This window comes from Saprolegnia parasitica, assembly GCF_000151545.1.
Source record: "Saprolegnia parasitica CBS 223.65 unplaced genomic scaffold supercont2.80, whole genome shotgun sequence".
In the NCBI taxonomy this organism is placed as follows: domain Eukaryota; phylum Oomycota; class Saprolegniomycetes; order Saprolegniales; family Saprolegniaceae; genus Saprolegnia; species Saprolegnia parasitica.
This window is the reverse complement of record NW_012156474.1, coordinates 67,484-91,796: the sequence shown is the minus strand read 5'-3', so window position 1 is coordinate 91,796 and position 24,313 is coordinate 67,484. Positions and strand designations below refer to the sequence as shown.

The window sequence follows — 24,313 nt, the reverse complement described above, 5'->3', positions numbered from 1 at the left end:
GCCAGCCATGCCATGGCTCATGAGCGACGGACCGCTTTGGAGGCTCGCGACCGACTGGTTCGTCGACGCGTTCGAGTTGGACCCAGCGCTGGAGGCGCCATTGCCGTCGTTGCGCGGAATCGAGATCGCAGTGCCATTGTTGGTTGCGCTCGCAGGCGCAGCGCCCGCGCTGGTGGTGTTGGGGTTCATCGGGTTGGTCATGTTCGTGGTTCCTCGAGGAAACGAAGGAGGGTATCCTTCCATGCTCGAAGAAGTGCTGTGGCTGGAGGAAGAGGTCCGCGGAAGAGGGGCGGCGATCGACTCGTGGGCGTCAGGCGTCGGGGATGCTACGGACCTGCCGCTGGGGTTCACACGTCGCAAACTCTTTTGGGGACTGTTTTCTGTGGGAAGTTTAAAACCTCAGGTTATCCGGATTCGATTCGGTATTTCGACCCCCTCCCGGACCCATTACAAATCATTGTGGGGGGGTAGATCACAAATATAATATACACATCTCTATTCTATATATGAACAGAAAGAGAAATAAATTATATACTGAAAAAGTACCACCTACCATTAAAAAGTACAGCACCCCGGGGAGGAAATCTTGTCGCTACGGAGTGCTTTGGTCCCATAGCGCTCGGCATGCGGGCAGCTCTTAACGTGCCTGCCCAGAGAGCGCTCACTGTGGTCGACAGAAGTACTGTACAAGACGTGACATGGGGATCCCTAGCGGCGGCGCTTGCATCACGATGGAAGGACGCGAGCGATTCGAACGTCGACGATGCCGACAGTTGAATCCGGATAATTCTCAGGAAAAGGGGGTCCTCCATCCATTTTGCATAGGGCCCCTCTCATTTTTTCTCGTTTTGCTTGCAAATGCAAGTAAAGAATAGCATCTGGAATAAAAGCGAGGGGTCCACTCGAAAGACAGGCGCAAGGGAGGCCCAAAACCTTGCTGGCACGCTCCCCGGCTTTCTCGTTTACCGAAAGTTGATGAATGGAAGGGAGGGTCCATGCGCCAAGCCTCCCCGCTAAAAACTAACGCGCAAATTCTACAAGCCAATTGAGTGGTCTTTCCGATGAAATATACCTCGCCTACTGCAGTGCCCAGTAATCACCATCCCTGCATGTGCATGTGGTCTGCCCTACTATCCAAAGTGCGCCGGCAGAGAGACTCCGCTTGTAACACTCGCGTGGCTCGAGGTTCCGAGCACGTGGCCTCACCTAACTTGATTATGTCCTTCAACAGAGTCGTCCATGGTCTTATCCCTCTGCTTGGCGCCAGCCAGCGAGCGCTTTGGTGCACGTGGCAGCGTGTCGTACATGCGCAACTTAGCAAAGCACGGAACTTTGCTTTCGAACTTAGCGCGGACGGGTGGTAACGCGCGGCTTCGAACTTCGAAGGCGAGCAGTGTGCTACGAACGGAAATAGTGTGAGAGTATCCAACTGAACCAGCCTTCGTGTTGAGAGCTTTGCTCTTCCGCAGCCTTGCTCCCCACCCACGCCACGACGACGCGAAGGAGCCTCATTGCATGCTCTTGTATGAGCCTTGTAAATATCGGTTATTTCTTGTTCGGTCCTAACTCCAGGTCTTCCTCACCGGGTATTCCCGACGAACGCTGTTGCGACACCAACGGTGGGAAAGACGCCGCATCAACCAGCAGTGACGGATCCAATACAACTAGATCCATGCACCGTGCTAGGCAGAGCATACAAGCATGATACGGCCAGCCATGAAGCAAAAGTGCTCATGCTAAATACCAGCACTCATGGTTCTTTGATTTTACCAACCAGCACTCGCTGCAGCAGCACGTCATTGCCCATCGCTTTGTTCGCACCTGCTTTGAAACACTTGCAGTGGTCATGCGTCGGCTCTGCAGGGACAAAGGGAACACATATCAAGAGAGAAGATCACCAACGCAGACAGTATAATATTACATCCGAGCTCAAGCCATGGACATCATTGATCGTCTGGCGGCTTCACGATGGCCATGTCGTGTGTTGGTCGTTGCTGAAGCGCTGGAAGTGTGGTATTCTGTCATACTCGAATCACAGTAATTCGAGGACGGACCATATGTCGGTAGCGGCAAGGCTCCGTCGATCGCCTCAGTGCCGGCCGCGTCTGGGTCGCCCATTACCACCTTGTGCCTCCTTGCGCTTCACGAGCTCCTACGACCTCGCTTCCTCGTGCTTTCGACTCTACGTGTAGCGTCATCACTGCGATTACCACCGACGTTCGCCAGTGTCCATTTGCAACATGGACGCGTTCCAGCCGCCGAGCCTCGCGCATGTCAAGTCCAAGAAGGTCAAGGAGCTCGCGAGCCTCCGCTGGCAGCAGTACGCTCTCCAGAATCAGCTCCAGCACCTCCAAAAGACACGCCTTGCTGCGTCGCCACCGACGCTCTTGGCGTGGCGCGAGATCGCCAACGCTCTCAAGGATGACACGACCGAGCAGCTGGCGACCAACAAGGCGCTCCAGCGGCAACGGCGGCGCTACCAGCGCCTCTGCGATTACCTTCAGCGCTGGGTCGCCAGCACGACGCCCCGCCTGGTATGATCCACTGGATCGTCGTTCGACCTCACAGACGAAAACGATGCATCGTAGCGGGCGCCCAGCCCGTTCCTCGAAGGCTGGCGGCACTCGCACCTCTTTGCAGGCGACGAAGGTGCCCGCGCTCTGAGCTACAACTGGCTCCTGCAGCAAGTCTACCGCACAACCGACCGCGTCTTTGCCTCGCTGGTCTTTCCCAACCGTTGGCACAACGCAATCGACGTGTCCGTGACGATCCACGACGAGATGCGACTCGTGATCCACGTGCAGACACAACAGGTCGTCCCGTTCGCCCTCGAAGACGTCTCGCGCGGGCTCTGGATCGCGCAGGACACGCTGTGCCAGGAGCTGTTTGCTGCGCCCGACGACCCGAGCACGCTGCTCTCGGTGCCAAGTGACGACGTGCAGTACACGCGCGAGAACGTCGGGCGCGCGATGGCCCACAACGTGCTCACTGGTCGCTTCCACGAGCCGCATCGGACAGTGATCTGCCTCCGCAGCATTCTGCACGATGACGCGCACCCGGCCTCGCCGCATACGTGGCGCTTTGACAACAAAGAATGGTACACCGATTTGAACATCGGCGACTTTTCGATGGTACGACGTGGCGTAGGAATGTGGCCGAGATGCTCGAGCCGCGGCTCACACGCGTCCGCACGTACTACACGATCGACCACCCGTGCATGGCCGATGGCTTTGTCTCGCTCCGAGACCTCGCCGCGCTGCGCTGCCTCGATAGCAACGATTTTGAAGACGACGCCCACCTCCTCGCTCGGCTCGAGCGCATCTCCATCGACAAGCACATTGAGCAGCGCCAGTTCTTCATGCAGCATCTCGAGCGCACGCTGCGTGCGCTCACACGCCACGAGTCCCAGATTCCGCGCCGTGGTGTCCTCGCTACCAGCCCCGCCGTTAGCTGAAAACGGCAAGAAAACATGAAGAAGATCCAGAGTGAATCCTGCAACTGTTGCACTGGTCGTCCCATCATCTGAGTTGCCGCATCTTGGCCGCGAGGGCGACGGAGCAACATGACACTCGTCGCGGAAGCAGCTTCAGAATGCATGATGGAAGCGGGCAATTGCTTCAAGTATCGTCCGTCGCCCTGCCGCGAGAGCCGCTAGATTGGCATGCATGACGTGGCGCTCGGATCATGCGAGAAAGGAATCGAATATTCTGCCAGCTGCTTGCCCCGTCGTTATCAGGCGGTGCGGCCTATACGAGCGCGCTTGAACAAAATATTGAATATTCGGCCGCTGACGTCCAGCGCATGCCTATATAAATATATATTGCCCGTCCTCTGGCAACAACGACGGTTGCTGCCTCACTTCGCCACACTCCGCGGTCATGGTCGAGGCCCTCGATGTGCTCGAGCATGTCAACGTCGTCTTGGCCGTGATCCTCTGCATGAGCGTCGTCGTCTACAACCGCTGCATGCAGCAGACGCTTGCGTCGGCCCGGCACCAAGCCTCGACGATCGACAAGCCATGCCAACACCGCCGCCGGACGCCATCGATCGAGGACTGGGACGTCTTGAACCACGTCATTGACGACCTTCTCCTCGGGTGCGATGTGCCGTCGCACGCCGAGCCGCTCCCGCTTGTCGGCGAAGGGCTCGCGCTCGCCATGTACGCCGCGTACCACATCTCGTCCGTCGGCGTCTTGCGCCCGCCCACCGCCACTTACTAGCTAGCCCTCCTCACTTCACCACGTCTTCCATGTGCTGCCTCGTAGCGTAACTCATGTAAATGTCAAGGTCGTTGCTTTGGCGCTCTTCTCTCGCATCGAACTTAGAATCCATACGGCTGCTGGCCCTGGTATGGCGACTGGCCCTGGTACGGGCCACCCGTGTGGCCGAGCGGTGTGTGCACCATTGCATTGTGGCCGCGAATGTCGACCTGCTCGCTGATGGGCGATCCGCGAAAGTACACGAGCGGGATGTTCGAGTCGGCGTAGTGCGCCTTCCACACGTGGTTGGCATACGTGTCCTGCACGTACGACTGGCGCGGGTGGACCTGGGCGTACTCGATCTCTTGGCCCGCTTCGTCGACCCAGGCAATACCAATGATGCGGGGCGTGTTGTTGACAAAGACGAGCTTGATCGGCGCGCCGGCGCTGCCCGACGTGATCGCGGTGCACTGCGGCCCCGACGCCGAGCGCGTTGGGCCCAAGAATGTCGACAAAGGTTGCGTCCGGCGCCGCCGTGTAGTAGGCCAGCGGGCCATGCGTCGGCGTCGCGAGCAGCCACACGTGCTGCGCGTACGTGTCCTGCGTGTACTTTTGGCCGGGCTCAATGCGGTTGTAAATGGTCTCGTTCCCGTCGTAGTCGACCCACGCAATGTCCACCGGCGCCACAAAGCTGTTGATGAATGTCACTTGCGTCGGTGTCTCGCTATCTTGGGTCACCTCTTTTGCATCCAGTCGACTACATAGCCGCATGAGCATTCGATTGGCAGAAGACGATATGGCCATGTCTACCTGGCGTCGCGACGAGCGAGGCCTCGGGGTACTGGCCACCCGGCGCGGCTACCGGGTACGCGGTCGCCGTGGGCACCACGTCGGGCTGCAGCTTCATGGCGCTCATTTCGGCGATCGGTGGCGCCGCTGACGCCGGGGCACCGTACGCAGCGTAGCTGCTCTGCTGGTCGAGAGGCTTGCCCGCGGTGCGCAGCCCTTGCAGGTGCGTAATCTCGCACGGGCCTTGGGCTACGAAGTCGCATGCATATGGAGATCTGGAAAAGAGAAGGCCGGGTACCGTAGCCCACATAGTCGGGTTCGTTGGCGACTTGAAGGAACGCGACGTTGAGCGAGCCCGCAAAGCGCTCGCCGTTGCGGAGCGGAAGCGACCGAACGCTTCCGTTGAGGAGGTCGTAGAGGGTCGCGGTCACCTGTCCGATGAGCTTCTGCGTCGACTTTTCGTGGTGCACGACTTGGAAGAGGAGTGGGCGCTTGTAGTCACCGTTGCAGAGACGCTGGACCGGCACGTTGCGCTTCTCCCACAGCGGGTTGCTCGTCTGCTTGTGGACCTCGGAGCGGAAGACGGCCACATACGACCCGTCACTCACGATGCGCTTGATCACAAGAAGCCTATATATCCATGGCATACTGAGAATGCATCGTGTGGGAGCACGCACGGGTTGGGCAAGCCCGAGTTGTCGGGCGCCGGGAGCTCGGCGCCGGCGAATTGGACCATCGCGACGTCCGCGTTCAAGCCAATGTACTCGGTGCGCAGCTGCAGCACCGCGCCGTTGCCATGGTCATGGTGGCTCGTCAGCGGCAGTGTGATCGGGTTGTTGATCTGCGCCACCATGTCCGGCAGCGGCAAGACAATGTGGCCGAGCAGCTTTTGGCGCTGCAGCTCCGGGTGGTCTTCGTCGCTCTCGTGGTACAGCTCGATCTTGACTACGTAGCCCTCGTTGCCGTGCTGGGCAACGTCGAGCTTGAAGCTCTTGACAAAGCCGGGTGCAGGCGTGTTCTTGCGTACTTCTGTGCGCCCGACGATCGTGTCTACATGCCTCGATGAGCCCATGCCGCTTGCTGCAGGCTCGTACCATTGAAGTAGACGACAGCGAACGCGTCGCAGCCGCGGGCCAAGCCCGTCGCGCTAATGGTCAGCTCCACCGGGGCAGTCGCCATCGCTCGTTGTCTTGCGGATACCAAAAACGATTTGTGGCAAGATTTCACTTCGTGCGGACCGACCCACAGGCTATTTGCACGCCACCTTGGGCCCCACAGACCAATCAGAGCGCAGAGCGAAGCGCGTCGCATGTGGAATTCAGCTGCCGAGGTGCACCGAGTAGCCATTGTGAGTGGTTCCACCTGCCGATTGCGAGCGGTCGTCAGTCTAACGTGCTCTATGGTAGTGATCGTGTCGATGCTATTCATGGGGCAAAGGATGACACCATGGCGTGTGCCATGGTACTTGACCTCTCAGTGCATTTGCGTGCATCCAGTCCTCAAGCTCGTCTCATTTTCTTTAAACTCTACCTATAATGTCTCAATATTAGTCCTTGACGAATGGGGTAGAGACGATTTTGAGATATACCGGTAGATCCATACACGTGGCATCGTCGGCGTGGAGATGCGCGAACGGCGGACAATGTGAACGCGAACTGCAAGCAGCATGCGTTCACATGTCAACGCAGTTGAGGATCAGACACAACGGGCAAAACGCCCTTCTTGTTTCCCGCCATTACTCATTCGAACGAGGCGAGGACGCGGCTGGACGCTTTCAAAGACGATAGCAGCATTTGAGCCTGAAGGGATCACACGTGCGTCCGATTCAACAGGGGGTGGCCTCGCAGGCGCGGCGTTGCGAGAGCAATCACAGGGGTGTAGGCGGCAATGACCACAAACTTGGCGTCGGTCGGGGCTGGCGTTGGCGCAGGTGTCGGCACGTATCCTGGTGGGTGTGTCGCGTCCTTGCACGCCTCAAACTCACAATGCAACGCTTCGCGCCGGTACGCGAGGAAGTCGCCGGGACAGTGTTTGGGCGCACCGTCGCACTGCATGCGGGAGCCAATGCGCACGTTGGAGACCCAGAAGAAGTAGATGCCCATGGCGTGCACGGACGGCAGTGCCAGAAGGAAACTCCACCGCATCGTTAAGTGAGGCGACTCAATTCGCTTTTGCCGCAGCCCACTGACTCGAAGCTACAATCGCCTTTACGCCATCATGGCGTTGAGCGTGCCACGTAAAATGCATCGAGACGTCTCTATCTACACAGTTGCTTGAAACGCTATCGTGCGTGAATTCCGTGCTCCATAACAAGGGAATTCGTTAGAGCAATGACTAGCGGCAAATGCTCCGTTCTTTCATACGGACGCTCTTGCATCTCCTTCCCTTCGCGGTTCGTATTGCCAGTGAACTATTCGCTTTCGCCTTGGCTTTGGCGTCGGACTTGTTTGTAATGAAATTATGTTTCCACGCTGAGGTTGGAAAGGCCCATGACGGCAGGCTGTACGCTGAGAGGTCTGCCCAGCGATTCGAGACGGCCGCTACCTCATTGCGGCACCTTGATGTCGTGTGTGTGATGTGCATGTCCGGCACTCAGTACGTAGCCGAGATCTTTGCGCTATTACCAACGGGCAAGTCTGGAGTGCACGGCGCGGGAAAGCCGGTTGCGATATCGTTCGTTTGCGTGTCTCTCTTGGGCGACGTGAGCACCGATGCATTTTCGCTCTTCCAACGAATATGTGTGACGAGATCATCATGGGCTGCTGCGCGGCCATCTTTTGCTCGTCCGGGTCGTCCAACCAAGCGTCCAAGACGACGCGCCCGGTCGACGACGCGCCCGTGGTGCCTATCGTCGTGAGCCCCGTGCCTGTCGTCGCAACAGCAGTGAGCACCACGAGCCCGTCGAGCGCGGCTACCAAGGACGAAGGCGCGAGCTCTTCGACCATACCTTGTGCAAAAGACGTCTTGCCTGCGACGACTGTGACGAGTGAGCTTACTACGTCGTAACACCAATGGACTCATGTGTGTATGTACGACTGATGTGGTGGCAGGAACCCAACTCGAAGTAAGAGCCCAGCGAGCGACATAACTCAAAAAGGCTTTGTCGATGGGCTCGTGCTGTCGCTTTGAAGACGAGAGCAGTACCGTCTCGCTTTGCTTGGTGCAATCTCAGCGCCCAGATTGCACCAAACGCGATGATTGCTACGGAGGTGCCCATGGACAATGCCCTGGGCGATGACGAACCGCGATATGACTATGTGGTGCTCTACGATGCAAACTCAACTGAAGCAGTTGAGGCCTTTTTTGCGTCGACCTGTCTTGTCGGTGGTTCTCGGTTGTGCGGCCACAAAGATTTGTTCGACGATGGACAAGGGCGTTGAGTCCACCATAGCGAGCAGTAGTGCGGACGCCGCACCAACTATCCCGATAGCCATAGTAAAAGTGGTCGGCTGCCAGCGCGGAGAGCAGAGGCCGATGAATGCGCGTCGCTTGATGTTGCCAAAAACACCCAACTTGCAAAATGTGAAACCGAGGCGAAACCAATCAATGCGACTTTTGCATAACGGATGCAGCTCGGCGTAGATTCAAGCTGCAGTGTAGTTCGCCCCTTTATCCCGTGGTATGTAACTCCGCCGACAGTTACCACCGCGTCGATGCATGGAGATACGTGTACTCCAGACCGCTCCACGCACCACAATCAACGACACCGAGTCCGCATGCGAGCACATATCCACCAAGTCGTACGAGCTACAATATCTTTACACTAACATCTATTAGAACTAGTAGAAGAAGGTTTTGTTCTTGTTGAAATGGGTCCTCGATTTGTGGGATTCTGCGTTGATCGCTCGTCAGATTCGTCAAGCGAGCCATTGCCCAATCGCGCAACCTAGCGTAAACGAGTCACGTGATCGCGCGGACCGATGCACAACGATGGACAATATTAAAAAGACTATGGTCTCTTGCGCATTCCATCATCTAACGTAATCGTGTTGCATGCTTGAGCTGTCGTCGCTGGCGCCGCGACATGTCCATTATGGTTGACGGCGACGACTAATCGCACGCAATTGCGTCGGTATCCGGACATGTTTCGAATTTTTCCGGAAGATCGCGCGCCATCGGCCACACTCTGCGATTTGCTGCCACGACCTCAGAGCTTATGGGATATTGGGGCGACGTGACGTCGACGATCGACTGGTGCGAGCCCAACTACGTCTTCTCGCACTACGTGGCCGAATTCTGGAATACGATCTCGAACCTCTCGTTCATCGTGCTCGGCTATTACGGTCTCCAACGAACCGTCGCGATGGACTTCGAGTGGCGCTTCGTGCTCATGTATCTCAACGTGATGGTCGTCGGCTGTGGCTCGGCGCTCTTCCATGGCACGCTCACGCACGTGTACGTCCTTACGTGTTCCCTTTTTTTCAAGACTTATTCCATCACCTAGGTCCCAGCAGCTCGATGAGACGCCCATGATCTGGTCGATGCTCATCTGGTACAGCCTCGTTTTGCACTTGGATTTTCCCAATTATATTGTTTTCTAGGATTTATATTTTGTATGCCCCCGACTGGCAAAACCAGAAACAATTGGATCTGGGCATGCGCGCGCTCCTCATCAGTCTTGGCGTCGGATTCACGATTGCCCACGCGTGCTACTCGTTCGTGCTCGCCTTCCAAGTGCTCTTCTCGGGCCTCACGCTCTCGTGTCTCTGGCGCGTGCGCAGCTACTACGGTCAAATCGAGTGCGCCGAAGGCAAAGGCCTCGCCAAGTCGTACATCCGGACCGGGTTTCTCGGTGCGCTGTGCTGGCTCGTCGACTACCACCACTGCGACAGCTCGTTCAACTTGTACGGCCACGCGTGGTGGCACTTTTTCATGAGCCTCAACGCGTACTACGGCCCGCTTTTCATGCAGTACGTTCGCGCGTCGCAGCTAAAGTGGGAGCCCGCCGTCGCACCGGCGATAGCAGGACTTTCGACCATCGTCATCGACAAGCCATTCTGCCACGCCAAGATGCAATGACGTTTACACCAGTTAAAACAATGACTCTGTACTATACGGTTTTTGGGTGTAATTTCAGACAAGGGAAAGACACAACATTGTGTTGCAGTCAAGTAGTCGTACGAATAAGAGGTCATTCATATTTACGCCTAGGTAGTCGAGATGGATCCATCCTGGGCGCATGGTTCGACTTTTTGGAAATCAGAGGTCATTTCATTTCTCCATAGCATTCGAAAGGCACATCTGTGGTCGATCGCGTGGACGTCGCCACCACCACCGTGGTGGTGTGTTTCGGAAGCTAGTTTCTTGCAAGACAGGGCAACACTTGAAGTCATGGTTGCAAAGGTGGGTTAGGTGTGTCCTTCCAGCCGGGTCGTGGTTGCGCAGACGAGGAAATATTTTTCCCAGAGTCTCGTCGGGTTGTGTAGATAATAAAAGGTTAGCTCCTAGTGTCGATGATTGGGCCTCACGGCGTGACGAGGTTGTCTTGAAACAAGCACGCCAGAATCGATGCATCGAGGTCGTTGCCTCGGCAGATGTCGCCGCGCGTCGACGCGCTCTCGTTTGATATTGGTGGAAGCATGCCGCCATAGTCCGCGTAGAGCAGCTTGTCCATCGACTCGGTGTCGTCGAGCGACCACCGGTCATCGGCGCGCCGCTCTGTCTCGTCCCTGTCGATAGCTTTTGCGTGCCGGCTGCAGTAGCCACCGCTGCGGGCGTGCGTCACGCAGTCCGACACCTTGCACTGGCGGCGACCGCCGTGACGGACGCAGCGGCCGTTGCGGTTGACCTTGCTGCCACAGCCTTCGACGGTGCACAGTTTCTTGATTTTGACGCTACCGTGGCGCGAGCAGTAGCCGCCGACGCGCGCCGAGGTGGTGCAACCCGGGTAGAGGCAGCGGTGACGGCCACCATGGCGAACGCAGAGCCTGCGGGCGTACACTTGGTTGGCACAGGCTTTGATACTGCACATGCCCCGGCTTTTGTGGACCGAGCACTTGGCTTGGCCAGGCAGTGGCGAAATCGCACACCCGTTGAAGCAGCACACAAAGGTATCCATCACAGGGTAAATTGAAAAATGAGTGCATCTAGGATCACGAGCCAAGCAGACTAAGGATGCTCTAAATGTGCCACTGTTCTCGTAACCGTGGGACGCAGCAGACTGTTCCCCAAAAGCAGTGCGCCACACCACGGAACACGCAAATCTTGAACGCATCAACTAAAGCTCCCTAGACTCGGAAAGCGATCAAGCTGCAGCGGTGATGATCTCTTCCGAGCCGAGCTCGTGAGGCCGTCGACAGAGTGTTTGGACGTTCGGAGGCATACGAAGGGACCATGTAAAGTTGATGGGCATACATTCGACCAATCGAATTGCTTAACGCTCAGTCCTTTTTGGTTGCAGAGCAGGTGCATTCGTCCAAGCGACGCCGCCTGTCGTTGCAGGAGTTGTTTAAAGTTATTGGATGGTGCACGAGTAATACGATGCTGTCGACTTGTGTGTGTGCTGTGTGAAAGCTACGATCATTCGCAAGAAATGTTGTTTGATATGACGTCCAGCAGTACCCTTCCGGTTCGATGCCCGTGGAAGAGCGTACAGCGTTAGGATAAGCGATTGATATTACCCTCGGTATTGGAGTGGTGTCACAACAGACTGCGTCATATGCAGTATGCGAATATTAGAATGCGAACAACATGACGCTTCAACCTGCGAGAACTGGGCGGCTCAGGAGTCGACAAACTGAAATTTTCATTAGGACTCGGCAGAGTAAGCCAGACCTTGACGCCTTTCTTATCGTTTTTGGGTACCGTCATACTGGAACAATGGGAGTGCATAGCATACCGGTACCACGACGTGGCGAGGGGACGCGCTTGTCATCGGTAGCAAAAAATGTGTCACGATCGGATGCGGTCGCATATTCAACGCGAGATTAAACCAGCACTCGGAGGTATCGGTTGATGCCTGAATCTACGTTGACAACCTTATCTGGATCCGTGCAAAACTGCAGAGTAACGTTGGCGGTGGGCTTACGAGGCCCACCACAGATCACTTGTCCATGCGACGTGGTCTCCATCTCACGGGATACCAACCCGCAGCACGGTACGCGACGCGGTAGAGCAAACGCGGCTGCCTTGACCGAGACATGGGAGGCGGGTTTCAATGGAACTACGTGGCACATTGTTGAGCGTCCTTGCGTTCGGCGCAAAGGGCTGTCCGCTCTCGCACTTGCACAGTCGAGACCAGTCTGACAACGACGGCTGCTGTCGCGCGTTGGGAAGTGGACCTAGATCAATTTCAGTACGACGCTCGCCATTCCTTTGTTTCTTGAGCGTGACGCCATTGTGGCGGAAGCAGAACACTTTGAACTGCACTCCTGTCACTTAAGCTGGTCAACCACCTGGTCATTTCGACTGTGGGCACGACATGCTTGCCTTGGCTACACGAAACGCTTGATAGCAATGGTATGCATATATTTTGACGGATTACTTGTCGTAAAAGCCGTGGTCCACATCCACCTGCACGGCGCGCCCCGTGTGCGTCGCCAGCGCGTGCCGAAGCGCCTGCGTCTTCAGCAGCATCTCGTCGTACTCGTCGTCGGCGTCCGACATGGCGACGATCGCGCCGCCCGCCCCAATGCTCACGCGGTCTTTCGTCACAACGGCCGTTCGAATGATAATATTGAGGTCGGCCGCACCGTCGAGCGAGAGGTAGCCCAGCGCGCCTACCATCGACGCCATCAGAATTACCCTACCCCGCCCTAGCCCTACCCGAGTAGACGCCTCGCGGGTACACTTCAAGGTCCCGGATGAGCTCCATCGTGCGCTGCTTGGGCGCGCCCGTCATGGAGCCGCCAGGGAACGTGGCGTGCACGGCATCGAGCGCACTCTTGCCGTCTGCAAGTGCCCCGCGCACCTAATAAATTGGAGTTTCCATTTGTGATCATTTTGAAATTTTAAGAAATATTGTACCGTTGTCACAAGCTGGTGCACGGTCGCATACGACTCGACGTGCATGAGCGTTGGCACGTGCACGCTGCCGATGGCCGCGACGACGCCAAAGTCGTTGCGTACGAGGTCCGTGATCATCATGTTTTCGGCGCGGTCCTTGACGCAGCTGCCAAGCTCGGACGCGATCGCGGCATCAACAGCAGCGTCGATATGGTCGCGCTTGCGCGTGCCCTTGATGGGCTTGGATTCCATCCGGCCGTCACAACTCACATGCAAGAAGCGCTCGGGCGACGACGAGCAAATCGCAAAATCCGGGTGCTTAAGGTACGCAGCGAACGGCGCAGGGTTGAGCGTCCGCAGTGTTTTGTAAAATGCGAGCGTATCCGGCACCTCGAGCTCGGCAATCAGTTGGTTGGTCAAGCACACTTCGTACGTCTCGCCGTCGTGGATCGCGTCGAGAACATCGGCAATGTCTTGTTCGTACTGGCGCCGGCACCGGCTCGGGCGCATCGTGATCGGATCCGACACGAGCGGCGGGGACGGCGGTGACAGAGTCGGCGTCGACGCCATGTCGCGCACACGGTCTGCGATCGATTGGACCCACGCCGTGGTCGCTGGCGTCGACGACACGTCGTCATCGAGGGCGGCCACGTACACGTGGCCCGTCACATGATCCAGCACGAGAAAGCGATCGGCAAAGAGAAAGGCGGCGTCCGGCACCGTCGAGCCCTCGGCGTCGCGATGGGCGAGCACATGCGCGCTCTTCTTTTCATGACGGCAGTGCAGCACTTCATAGCCAAAAAAACCCACAAAGCCACCGCGGAAGTCGAACGGTGACGACACCGACGTCACGCGATAGCGGTCGAGTTGCGACTGCAGATACGGAAACAGTGGCGTCTCAATCGCCGCGCCATTGACGTGCGTGGCATCGGTCACGACATTGTACGTGATGAGCTGGCTGAGCGGCCCCGCCGCGTCGCCCATATACGAGTAGCGCGCTCCGTTGCTGCTGTCAAGCCAGAAGGCGTGGGTTGCCGAGGCGTAAATCGCATCAAAGATCGCGTCACCGTCGAGATGCAGTTGGCCGAGACCCGTAGTATGCAGGTGGTAGGCGGCAGCAGGCTTGGCAACTGGCGTCGCAGCGAGCATCGCCGGCGCGGTCGCTGCGTGCGCAAGCGTACACATGCTCAGCGGCGTCTGACTGGAGAGGTCGGCAAAGTTTTGGAGCAGCTGGTAGCCAAACTCGCTGCAGACAGACTCGGGATGGAACTGGACACCGTACTGCGGCCGCTCCTTGTGCTGCAGCGCCATGATGAGCCCGTCCTCGGCCGTCGACGCAGTGACCACGAGGCAGTCGGGCAGCGACGCCACGAGCAGCGAGTGGTATCGGACAACGTCGAAGGTCGGCGCCGTGCCAAAGAAAAGCCCGTCTCGCCCGAGCGGCGTCACATTGATGGAGCTCGTGATGCCGTGCATGACCTTGGGCGCGTGGCGCACGTCGCCGCCATACGCATGCGCGAGGCCTTGGTGCCCGAGGCACACGCCCAGCAGCGGCACGTCGGCAGGAGCCTCGACAATCGCAGCGTGGCAGAGCCCAAAGTCGCCAACCTTGGCCGGATGGCCGGGACCCGGCGAGAGCACAATGTTGATGGCGGCGTGGGGTGGGACCTGCGTGAGGAAGAACGCCCACGCGTCGGACCAGACGCCGTTGAAGGCGTCGTTGCGCAGGACGACGGGCGCGAGGCCGTTGACCTGCGCGAGCATCTGGTACAGGTTGTACGTGTACGAGTCGTAGTTGTCAAGAAGGAGCGTGAGCACGGGCGGCCGGCGGCGGGGAGCAACCATCGTGTCGCTTGTCACTGGCAAAATGACGCAGCGCTCCATTGTCGGCCCGTCTCGGGTAGCCAATGGCATCGACCGCAGGCAAACGTCACGCGCTGTGATTGGCTACCGCTGACACTTCAACTCGGTGGGAACTCGACTGCGTTCGGCGCGGCCAAGGAGCACGGGTGCGACGGCTCTCGTTGGCTGCTGAAGTGGGTCTTCTATTCGACGGCTCTCGTTGGTGATGTGCCATGTCCGACACTTATTGTCATTGCATGTGTTGACGAGTGGAGCGGGTTCAAGGATTGAACTGGCACCGATCACGCGGCCTTTGCGACGATGAGTCATCATCGCAAGAACCAAGGGATGCGCTCCCCGCCTTGGCTCACGACGCTCGAAGGGTTCGAGAGCATGCACATATTCGATGCGGTCGACCGGCGCAGCGCACGCCCAACGAGCACTTGCTGGTACGTACGCCTTCCGGCATAGCGCGAGCATGCGTGATTGCTCCTTTGGTACTCCATGTTGGTTCGACGTCGTTGCAGTTACCCTTGGACCGCTCGCGACATCGACTTTTCCAGCCCCATAGACGGCTAATACTAGGACACGCAAGTACAGGCTTGTCGGCGAGGTATAATGGATGATGCTATTACAATGGTCTACTAATACTTGATGCGCTTGGGCTTCTTCTTCTTGTTGGCGTCGGTCGGCGCCGGCGTCTTCTCCGCTTCGTCCTTGGCCTTCTTCTCAACGCGCTTGCGCACAAAGGACTTGGGGAGCGGCACGTCCGTCTCGGTGATTGCATCGCGCTGGCGCAGGCCGATGCGGACGAGCTCGACGTCGAAGAAGAGCGTCGAGTTGGGCGGGATCTTGTCGCCCTTGCCGGCCGCGCCGTACGCGAGCTCGGGCGGGATCGTCAAGAGGCGCTTGCCGCTCGCACGCATCGTGGCCATGCCTTCTTCCCAGCCAGCAATGACCGCGCCTTCGCCAAACTTCATGGTGAGCATGCCTTTGCCGAAGATCGCGCCGCCCTTGCTGCCAATGCAGCCGCGGTACCGCACCGTGAGCATCTGCCCCGGCATCGGGAGCTTCCCACGGCCAATCGACAGGTCGCGGAGCGTGATGCCACTCGGCGTTGCAATCTCTGCACCGATCTTAGCTTCGTACTCGGCCGCGAGAGCCTCCCGCACATCAAGCGGCTCGACAAACGACTTGGGCGCCTCCGTGACGAGCATCTTGAGGTCTTCCCGAGCAGCCTGCTTCTCGAGCTCCGCCTTCTTCTTCTCACGCTTGTTGAGGTTGTCGTCCTTCTTGACCGCCTTCTTCTTCAGTTCCGGCTTCTTGGGCTCGATCTTGGTCTTCTTCGCAACTGGCTTGGGCGCTTCGTCCTCGTCGTCGCTGTCGTCAAAGAGCGACTTCTTCTTCGTGGGCGCCGCCTTCTCTTCCTGGTCATCGACCTCGATATGCGTCGTCGTCGGCGGCGGCGGCGGTGGCCTCTGGGATCGGCGCGCCGCCCTGCTTGCGCTGCTTCTTCTTGCGCTTGAGCGACGCGCGGCTGAGGCCCTTCGCTTCGGGCTTGGGCTGCTCCTTGAGAAGAACGCCATCTTCCATCTTATCTTTGGCGCTAATCATCTGGAAGAGATCGGCTTCGCCCGTCTTGTGCCAAGGATGGTCGACGCCCCAGGTCTGGTCCGGGCGCCCGTAGCCGCCGACGCGGACGCGCATGTCGGCGGCGAACCGCCCAGTCATGTTGTTGTTCATGGAGCGCACGCCCTTGTTGGACGAGATGACGTCGAGGTTGTCCGTCTCATTGCCCTTCCGGTTGTCCTTGCGGCGCACGAGCACCATCGTCGGCAGCGAGCTGATGCAAATGTGCTGCCGGTCACGTTGAATTTGATTGGAGACCACTCCAGTTCGCGAATTGGCCAATGATATCGCAGGATTAGATGCAAGGGCCTTGTGATTGGTGAATATCTTTAGATGGATTTTGGCCAATTGCGAGCCATTCAGCGGCGTATCAAGTTGAAAGACTGCTGAGGTAGATCGCAATGGGCAACAGGATGCAGGATGCTAATTGGAGACATCGGTCGACGTGGTTGCCAAGTGCATTGGACAAGACTGAAGGGAACGCAACACCCTCGCATCCTGCGTTGGATCAGCATGCACGCGGTTGAGCTGCTCGTCCAGCGGCGGCGCTCAAGCCTCGGGACGACCGTCGCGTTAACGCGCTGCATGACACTGTTGAAAGCGATGGGTGGCACGTGAGGTGACTTTAGCATTGCGATGCAGGGATGTTCTGCGTTGAAGGAATCACTTCAAGTATGGAAGATGCGCCGCTATGGACTACCGCTATCGTTCGCAAGAATCACATGCGATAGTACTTGGCTGCAGCTGCCGGGCTCGATGCCGGCAACCGACCACCGACTCCGGAACAGAGGGCTTGGATACCAGGACATTGGCTTGGCGCCAACAAGAAAACCTCCAACAATATATAGGTGCCTGCCGATATCAGATACGAAGGGTGGTATCTGCAATATCCGGATACGAGGAGATTGCCGTTTCGATGACGACGCCGAGCGCGCTGTCCGTCCCGGTCCGCGCCGCTTCGCCGCTGGTCCGCACTGATAGCCCACATGTAGCGATGGATGTACCTTGCGGGCTGCCCGCTCCTGAAGCTGCTGCTATTCGTTCTCTTGATGGAGATCCCGCACTCGACACTGCGCGTGGACGAAGCCGGCGGCTCGTTCCACTGGAACTGGGACGAGATTTTCTGGCTGCTTGGTATCGCTGCGTTGGCGACGGTCGCCTTCTACTGCGTTCAAGGCAGCGATCCAGGCTACATCAGTGAAGGTGCAGTGACCGCTATCCACTGCATTCCATTTGCTCATGGTCTGAATCTAGACACTGTCCTCCGAGAACTGGAGCTCGCCGGCGGAGGACTTTTGGACGACTGCGACGGCGACGATGCAGGTATGCTGCTAGCACCTAGCTGCTTGTTGGGATGCAAGGTGTCATGTAGACGAGGCCAAGCAGCGCCGTGAGATCGAGTACCGCAAGCGCAAGATCGAGCTCATGGAAAAGGCGCTCGCCGGCGCCGATGTTGCAGAAGCCCCACAGACACAGGCGATCGAAGCAGCGACCAAGATGGACTTTTGTGCGACGTGCAGCCTGGAGCCGGTACGTCGCCGTCGCCACGGAGCTTGCCGCAGCGACGTATGTAGCCGCTGCGGTCCTATCACTGCCCCTTCTGCAACCGATGCGTTGCGACCTTCGACCACCACTGCTTCTTCATTGGCACATGCATTGGCGAGCGCAACCACTGCCGTTTCTATTGGTTCATCCTTCTGTCGTGCATGGAAGTCTCGACCTGCCTCGGCATCGTACGCTAGCTGATGCAATTGATGCCAGCGTCTCCTACCATGCTCGTAGATTCACTCGAGCTTTCACACGGAGGCCACGCTGCAGCTCTGGCTGCGCACCAACGGCATGGCCCTCACCGCAGCCATGTTCTTTTGGGTACTCGTTCTCTTCTTTTGAGTCGACTGTCGTTTGATTCCAATCTAGTTTTCGCGCTCTTGACCTTCAGTTTGCTTGGCTTCCACAGTACGCGACGCGTGATTATTGCCTGGGTTGCTCATACAAAGGCGCAGCGTTCCTCATGTTGACCAACTCGACGACGCGCGAGCTCGGAAAAGGGCCCGAGAAGCTCAAGTACTTGACCGGCACGCGCGAATGCGACCTTCCGTTCAGTCATGTGCGCGACGACGATGCTTCTTCATCACAGTGTCCTACCTGGTGGCATCTAGGGACTGTGCGGCAACTTACGAGCGTTCTGCTGCCTTCGACCGGGCTGCTTGTCGCCAAAGAGTGCTTGGATGCCGTTTGCGTGGAAGCCCGTCGGGTACGTGTGGCCTCGTCTAGTCTAAAGTGCGACGCAGATTTGCATAGCAAAATCGAGCGCGACTCGGACCAGATCTGGAACCATTTGTGGGAAAACAAGTACTATAGTTGCTGCTAATAAGCCAAGATGGTACTGACCAAGTTGTGCACTCGACCAATGCAGTCCTATATGCGCGCTGCGTCCGCTGTGAGTGAACGAGAAGCGTACTACATGTCCAACCTAGGTCCACATGACTAAACCACTAAACGACTAAATGACGTAATGACTAAACGACTAAGGGATCGACTGAGCGAAAACGACTAGTCGACTAAACAGCTGAAGGCCGAAACGACTACATGGTAGTGGGCTAGTCGAAACCTACTAAGATCTGGGTTCCATTTTGCAACGATCGCGACGATGGAGAATGCGCTCGCCGACGAGAACGATACGTGGCGGAAGAACTACCTCAAGGAAATCCAGACCAACCGCGAGCTTACAAAGCAGCTCAAGGTACGGAGTGGCTCCAGCACCAGTGGCACGTCACCACATCACTGCAGGAGCTCACGCGACGCCTCGAGCTCGAGAAAGAGAAGACCGATGCGCCAGAGCCCCAGGTGTGCACTGCTATCGGTGTGTCATGTTAGAACCGTTACTAGGTCAATGACGAGCCATGCGCAATGAGCTGTGCGTCGTGCGTAGTCTTGCAACGCGAGTTGGACGTCCTGCGTGCACGGCATGCCGCCCTCGCAGAGCGCTACCGGCTCCTCGAGCTCGAGCTCGAGAGGCCGCGCTCTAGCGACATCAAGCAGCCACCTGCGGCGCCATTGCAGCTGCCCCGACCGGCGGAGCCAGCGCGGACAAAGCGCCTTTCGGATCCGGCCGAGATGGACTCTGCCTGTCAGAGGTACGCCCGTCGCCTCGAAAACTCGTTAGCACTGCGATAGCATCTTCAACGTCAACAACAACACGCCGCATGTCGTGTGCGCGGCAGCAAACGAGCAGCCATCGTCCAAGCACTTGGTCGAGTATGGTCTCCTCTTTGGGTATGCGGCCGTCGACGACCCCCACGACACGGCCGCGTTCAAGCGGTGCCGGAGCGTGCCCGAAGGTCGCGGCAAGACACTGCAGCACCAAGCGTCGCTATCTGCGATCAAGCCGCCGCCATCGTCGTCGCTCTGGCCTTTTGGGAAGCTCAAGCCCGCGGCCCCGCCGCACGTGGCCGCCGTGCCCAAGGTGCATGGATGCATATGCCTTCTCAAGTCACACAACACGTGTGTGGTTAGGTCATGGCCGCGTACCCGTCCCCGCTGCCCGCATCGTCCGGTGATGTGGCGTGCCTCATGGAGCTCTGCTTCCCGACAGGCGAAGCGAGTTATGCTCACTTGCGCCCGACGGCCGTCGCCGTCTTGCACCGTACAGAGGCTTCGTTTGTCTTGCGCTTGTCGGGCCAGGACGAGGTAGACAGAAGGATTCAACGATTGCTTAGTTGGAGTAGGTACACTATGCCATGTGCGTGGTGACGGCAAGCGAGACGAACGTACTTCGGTGCTTCTGCCTCGTGAGCGTCCACCCTTTCTTCAGCCTCTTCTTCAAGGTCCTGCACGGCATCGTCGCGCTCTGCAATGTCCAGCGCGGCGCGGCAGGTATGTCGTTAGAAGATTGGACAGGTTGTCTCATGGGTTTGCAGATGTCTTCGAAGATGTCTTGGCTCGGTTGTACGCGACACCCGTGCCTTCCATGGGCGGCTGGTCCTGCTTCCGCCTCGAAGCATCGTACCCACTTCTGACCTTTCACCGCCCGCACACCAAGGACGTGGCGAGCCAACACCGCCAGTTTGTGCTCGAGTGGACGTCTCCGTGGCTCTTCTCCAAGGTCTCGCTCGACCACTTGCTCGTCGTCCTCGGCCTCTTGAGCTGCGAGAGCAAGGTGCTCGTGCTCGGCGCCGACCCGACGGTCGTCACGTCGTGTGTGCTGGCGCTCGCCGCACTCCTCTCGCCCCTGCAATGGGTACCTCGATCCATATATCGTTTTTGCGGGTTATAACAAGGTGGTTCTCTTCATTAGGCCGGCGCGCTACTGACGCTGATTCCCGCGCGCCTCGACGAGCTCCTCGAAGCGCCGGTGCCCGTCCTCGCCGGTCAAATGGTCCCGAGCGACTCGGCCGTGGCGCCCATCCGCAACGTGGCCTTGCTGGACGTGGATATGAACCAGATTATCTTGCACCCAGACGACATGGCGCAGCTGCACCACGCCAAGTGGCCCGAGAGCGACCAGCTCCGCTTTGAGCTCCGGCCCGCGGCCGACAAGCTCTTCGGCAAGCACGTGACGCCGCACCGCATCGAGCGCGACGAGGTCGAGGCATGCGAGACCCTCTCGTCGTCGATTCACGCCCACCTCGAGCACCTCGTGTCCGCCGAGCACAGTTCGCCGTCGATCTTTCTCGATACGTTTCGCAGTACGCAAATGTACAGCGACTTGATCGGTGCTAGTACGATCGCCAAGGACGAGGACGACCTTGGTGGCGATAGCGACCGCGCGTCCGACTGCGACGGCGAGTCCATCTTGTACGACGCCTAGTCATACGTTGCACTAAGCTATTAGTATAAGAAGCGATTGATGCAAGCGCTGGTGGCGATGCGACCACAACGCCGAGACGAGCTTGACGATGTCGCGACACGCCGTCTGGTTCTACCGTGTACCAGAATCGGATCTGATTTCGCATTGATAGCACCTGCACCTTGACGTCGCTTCGCGTCGCCCAGAGCTTGTACTTGAGGAGGAGGTAGAGACGCTCATCATGGCGCTGGCCTCGCTGCATCGCGCGTTCTTCGAGGAATTGGTTCCTCGCGCGCTGCGGGTGCCACGTATGGGGCGCCTTTTTAATGCGTCACGCCCGCCTTTCTCTTGTCTTTTAATTCGTCCTTACTGTATGTTTGTATGCGGATCCAAAATACTGTATTTTAGTATCACAATCATAATAAAAGAACGCTAAAAATACCGACCGGGCGCGTATTTTAATGCGTTTTGTTCATTGACACACGCCTTTTGAAACAGGCGCATGTATCGGAAAGGGCCTGGCGCGTGGCATTAAAATACGAATAAAAATGCGCACAGAAAGTTCCGTCATTTGGCCATGGTCGGGCTCACGCTCATGCGCAACCCGTTCCGGGCGCGGTCGCACTCGGACGGCCTGCCCGAGGACAACAACCAGCTGCTCAAGCCGAGCGAGCTCCCGCCCAAGCGACTCTCGAGCCTCAACGCCGAGCAGCCGCCGGGCCGGGCGAAGCAGGCGCCGCCACGCCACGGGACGCCCGAGGAAGACGACGACGACGGCGTTGCCCATCCCGCTCCATCCAAGAAGACACCCATGACGCTCAAGGCCGCGCTGGCATCGACATCAGGCTTCATGTACAAGAAGCTCGCCTTTCGACAGAGCCCCGAGAAGAGCGAAGGCGATGGGCACGACCACATGCCCTGGTACGCCACCAATTCCATCCCTTCCTTAGTGACGATATCACTAATATGCTGCGCAGGAACGACTCGGACTCGGACGACGCCGATGGCATCTTCCCGAATGGCACGGTCGTCGCCACCAAGTATGGCACGGCGCTCATCCTCGAATACCGTCCGGACGACCGCATGTACGTGGTCAAGACGTTTTGGCACGCGACAGCCTACTTTAACGCCGAGACGGTCGTACGCGAGGTCAAGTGCATGATTGGCGACCGCGTCAAGACGCGCTGGGGCCTCGCGACGGTCGAGAGCTACTACTTGGACGATGACATGTATGGCATCGCGCTCGATTGGCGCTGGGACGACGACCACGTGTGGCGCATGAAGGCGACCACCAAGATGTTCACGCCGATCGGCAAAACCAAGTCGCGCGCGCAGCTGACCAAAGAGCTCATGCAAAAGACGGCCGCCGTCGGGTACTCGTCGCTGCGGACCTCGACGTCGACGCTGCGGTCGTCGACCTCGAGCAGCTACAACTCGCTCGTGACACGCATGTCATATTCCATGAGGTACCCATCGCATTGCTTTGTTCATCGCATGGACGATACGATGGCATGGTAGCGCCACCACGAGCAGTCCGAAGCCCCAGGACGACGGTCCCAAACACGCCGTCTGGACGCCCTTTGGCGAAGGCCGCGTGCTCGGTATCCGCGCCAGCGACGGCATGGCCAAGGTCCAGCTCCGGTCCGGTCCGACGGCGTTTCTGCTCGCGACGTCGCTGGAGCCCCTCGGTTTTGGCACGACGGACCACGTCGCCACGATCTTTGGCGACGGGTACATTAGCGACTACCGCCACACGGACACCACGTACACGGTCGTCTTGGCGACGTCGGGCGCGACGCTGTACACGCAGTCGCTCGAGTCGCTTCTCAAGCCGTCACCGTCGTCGACGACTGCCCACGCGACGACCAACGTGACGGCCACGTCGCTCTTCAAATCGCTCCCCAAGGTCCCGTTCGCCGCGCCCAAGCTCTTCACATCGGTGAGCCGCAAGGAAAAGTACGCGGTTGGCGACCGGCTCAAGAGCCAATTTGGCACCGTGGTCGTCACCGAGTACCGCGCCGAGGACGACGTGTTCGTGTGCCTCATGGACGCGACCGCCGCCGGCGTCCTCTACGTCTCGGGCTCCAACATGGAGAGCATGTTTCCGGACGCGCTCAACCCGACCAAGATGACGGCGCTCCTGCAGATGACAGTCCAAGCGACCAAGAGTCTCCAGACGACGACCGTCCAGTCGGCATCCGTCCTGCAAAAGACCGTCATGGACAAGTGGGAAGCGTCCCAGAAGAAAAAGTAGAGCGAACCACTCGATGCCACAGACAACACCACCATCATCATCATATTTGTGTAGGCCCAAGTTTGCCGTCGACGACCGCGTGCTCTGCGGTGTCTTTGGGTCGGGCTTCGTTCTGGACGTCCACGCCGAGACAAGTGTCTACCATGTGAAGCTCCGGAAGCTCGGGATCGAGGGCCACTTCCACGAGGCGGCGCTCCGACCCTTTCCGTACGACCGTGCGACGCACGTCATTGTGGGCGAGAAGCACACATCGGTGCCAATGGAAGCGTACCAGGCGCAGCACAAGAAGTCTCGCAGCGAAATCATCAAGAGCTCGATGGCGGCCAACCGCCAGAACAAACAACACCTACCCTCTCTCTTCTAATCCCTCCAACTACACTATTTGCTTAAGAACACACATGTGGCCACTCGCACTGGCGCCCCATGACTTGAGGACATGGGTGGGCACGCGATCGACAAAATGCATGCAACACAGATTTTTGACATGACGCTAGCGTCGTCTTGGGTCGACCAGCTCTTCGGCACTCGGAGCCAATACTAACGTTAGATTGTGTCAATTTGCAACCTCATTCAAGACACGACATAGGGTGCAAGAGCTTCGATTCGGCTGATTTCAACTACAGACAACTCACATGGAAACTTATTACATTGTTTTGATTAATTAACTTACCCTATCCTATCCTACCGATGTATGTCAACTACAAGACTGCATAGTCGTCTCGAATCCAAGGGTCGTCCGTGTCGATGTACGCTGGAGGCTGCGCTTCGTAGTTCGGATCCAAGTACGCGCAGGGCGCTACCTCCTCATGGACCATATCTTCGTCGTCTTCATCACCATATGCCATGCGGTCTTGCTCCAGGCTGATC

At 58.1% G+C, this 24,313-nt stretch overlaps 14 protein-coding genes across 14 annotated transcripts in view; 8 read left to right on the top strand and 6 right to left on the bottom strand.

Moving 5' to 3' along the window:
- The window catches only part of SPRG_22307 (hypothetical protein), a gene marked incomplete at both ends in the record, with an annotated part of 3,585 nt that extends 3,384 nt beyond the window's left edge, over positions 1–201 (bottom strand). Inside the window, one exon of the mRNA XM_012351484.1 lies at positions 52–201. Coding sequence (XP_012206874.1) covers positions 52–201 — 150 coding nt within the window. The remainder of the gene's footprint in view (positions 1–51) is intronic.
- A 2,039-nt stretch (positions 202–2,240) lies between these two features.
- On the top strand, positions 2,241–3,454 carry SPRG_12744 (hypothetical protein; the record flags this gene model as incomplete). Its single annotated transcript, XM_012351461.1, has 3 exons — positions 2,241–2,534; positions 2,589–3,097; positions 3,148–3,454. The coding sequence occupies 3 exons, from the start codon at positions 2,241–2,243 to the stop codon at positions 3,452–3,454; spliced, it is 1,110 nt and encodes a 369-aa protein (XP_012206851.1).
- A 424-nt stretch (positions 3,455–3,878) lies between these two features.
- Positions 3,879–4,220, top strand: SPRG_12743 (hypothetical protein; the record flags this gene model as incomplete). Its single annotated transcript, XM_012351460.1, has 1 exon — positions 3,879–4,220. The coding sequence occupies one exon, from the start codon at positions 3,879–3,881 to the stop codon at positions 4,218–4,220; it is 342 nt and encodes a 113-aa protein (XP_012206850.1).
- Positions 4,221–4,295: 75 nt separating this feature from the next.
- Positions 4,296–6,060, bottom strand: SPRG_12742 (hypothetical protein; the record flags this gene model as incomplete). Its single annotated transcript, XM_012351459.1, has 5 exons — positions 4,296–4,669; positions 4,713–4,939; positions 5,010–5,237; positions 5,287–5,618; positions 5,666–6,060. 5 exons carry the CDS (start codon positions 6,058–6,060, stop codon positions 4,322–4,324), a joined length of 1,530 nt encoding a protein of 509 aa, XP_012206849.1. The 3' UTR covers positions 4,296–4,321.
- Positions 6,061–6,796: 736 nt separating this feature from the next.
- Positions 6,797–7,132, bottom strand: SPRG_12741 (hypothetical protein; the record flags this gene model as incomplete). Its single annotated transcript, XM_012351458.1, has 1 exon — positions 6,797–7,132. One exon carries the CDS (start codon positions 7,130–7,132, stop codon positions 6,797–6,799), a length of 336 nt encoding a protein of 111 aa, XP_012206848.1.
- A 592-nt stretch (positions 7,133–7,724) lies between these two features.
- On the top strand, positions 7,725–8,056 carry SPRG_12740 (hypothetical protein; the record flags this gene model as incomplete). Its single annotated transcript, XM_012351457.1, has 2 exons — positions 7,725–7,967; positions 8,039–8,056. 2 exons carry the CDS (start codon positions 7,725–7,727, stop codon positions 8,054–8,056), a joined length of 261 nt encoding a protein of 86 aa, XP_012206847.1.
- Positions 8,057–9,144: 1,088 nt separating this feature from the next.
- SPRG_12739 (hypothetical protein) lies at positions 9,145–10,032 on the top strand (the record flags this gene model as incomplete). Its single annotated transcript, XM_012351456.1, has 3 exons — positions 9,145–9,383; positions 9,433–9,480; positions 9,530–10,032. The coding sequence occupies 3 exons, from the start codon at positions 9,145–9,147 to the stop codon at positions 10,005–10,007; spliced, it is 765 nt and encodes a 254-aa protein (XP_012206846.1). The 3' UTR covers positions 10,008–10,032.
- Positions 10,033–10,452: 420 nt separating this feature from the next.
- Positions 10,453–11,046, bottom strand: SPRG_12738 (hypothetical protein; the record flags this gene model as incomplete). Its single annotated transcript, XM_012351455.1, has 1 exon — positions 10,453–11,046. One exon carries the CDS (start codon positions 11,044–11,046, stop codon positions 10,453–10,455), a length of 594 nt encoding a protein of 197 aa, XP_012206845.1.
- A 1,421-nt stretch (positions 11,047–12,467) lies between these two features.
- Positions 12,468–14,816, bottom strand: SPRG_12737 (hypothetical protein; the record flags this gene model as incomplete). Its single annotated transcript, XM_012351454.1, has 3 exons — positions 12,468–12,706; positions 12,753–12,897; positions 12,954–14,816. 3 exons carry the CDS (start codon positions 14,814–14,816, stop codon positions 12,468–12,470), a joined length of 2,247 nt encoding a protein of 748 aa, XP_012206844.1.
- A 602-nt stretch (positions 14,817–15,418) lies between these two features.
- Positions 15,419–16,604, bottom strand: SPRG_12736 (hypothetical protein; the record flags this gene model as incomplete). Its single annotated transcript, XM_012351453.1, has 2 exons — positions 15,419–16,250; positions 16,306–16,604. 2 exons carry the CDS (start codon positions 16,602–16,604, stop codon positions 15,419–15,421), a joined length of 1,131 nt encoding a protein of 376 aa, XP_012206843.1.
- Positions 16,605–17,720: 1,116 nt separating this feature from the next.
- SPRG_12735 (hypothetical protein) lies at positions 17,721–18,293 on the top strand (the record flags this gene model as incomplete). The annotated part of the gene is made up of 4 exons (XM_012351452.1): positions 17,721–17,726; positions 17,790–17,933; positions 17,978–18,136; positions 18,186–18,293. The coding sequence occupies 4 exons, from the start codon at positions 17,721–17,723 to the stop codon at positions 18,291–18,293; spliced, it is 417 nt and encodes a 138-aa protein (XP_012206842.1).
- A 121-nt stretch (positions 18,294–18,414) lies between these two features.
- Positions 18,415–18,774, top strand: SPRG_12734 (hypothetical protein; the record flags this gene model as incomplete). Its single annotated transcript, XM_012351451.1, has 3 exons — positions 18,415–18,510; positions 18,563–18,657; positions 18,705–18,774. The coding sequence occupies 3 exons, from the start codon at positions 18,415–18,417 to the stop codon at positions 18,772–18,774; spliced, it is 261 nt and encodes an 86-aa protein (XP_012206841.1).
- Positions 18,775–19,047: 273 nt separating this feature from the next.
- On the top strand, positions 19,048–21,243 carry SPRG_12733 (hypothetical protein). Its single transcript, XM_012351450.1, has 8 exons — positions 19,048–19,146; positions 19,194–19,250; positions 19,293–19,540; positions 19,581–19,869; positions 19,920–20,093; positions 20,132–20,279; positions 20,324–20,643; positions 20,701–21,243. Exons 1-8 carry the CDS (start codon positions 19,054–19,056, stop codon positions 21,211–21,213), a joined length of 1,842 nt encoding a protein of 613 aa, XP_012206840.1. The 5' UTR covers positions 19,048–19,053; the 3' UTR covers positions 21,214–21,243.
- A 526-nt stretch (positions 21,244–21,769) lies between these two features.
- SPRG_12732 (hypothetical protein) lies at positions 21,770–23,810 on the top strand (the record flags this gene model as incomplete). The annotated part of the gene is made up of 4 exons (XM_012351449.1): positions 21,770–22,113; positions 22,170–22,658; positions 22,711–23,442; positions 23,501–23,810. 4 exons carry the CDS (start codon positions 21,770–21,772, stop codon positions 23,808–23,810), a joined length of 1,875 nt encoding a protein of 624 aa, XP_012206839.1.
- Positions 23,811–24,313: the final 503 nt, after the last annotated feature.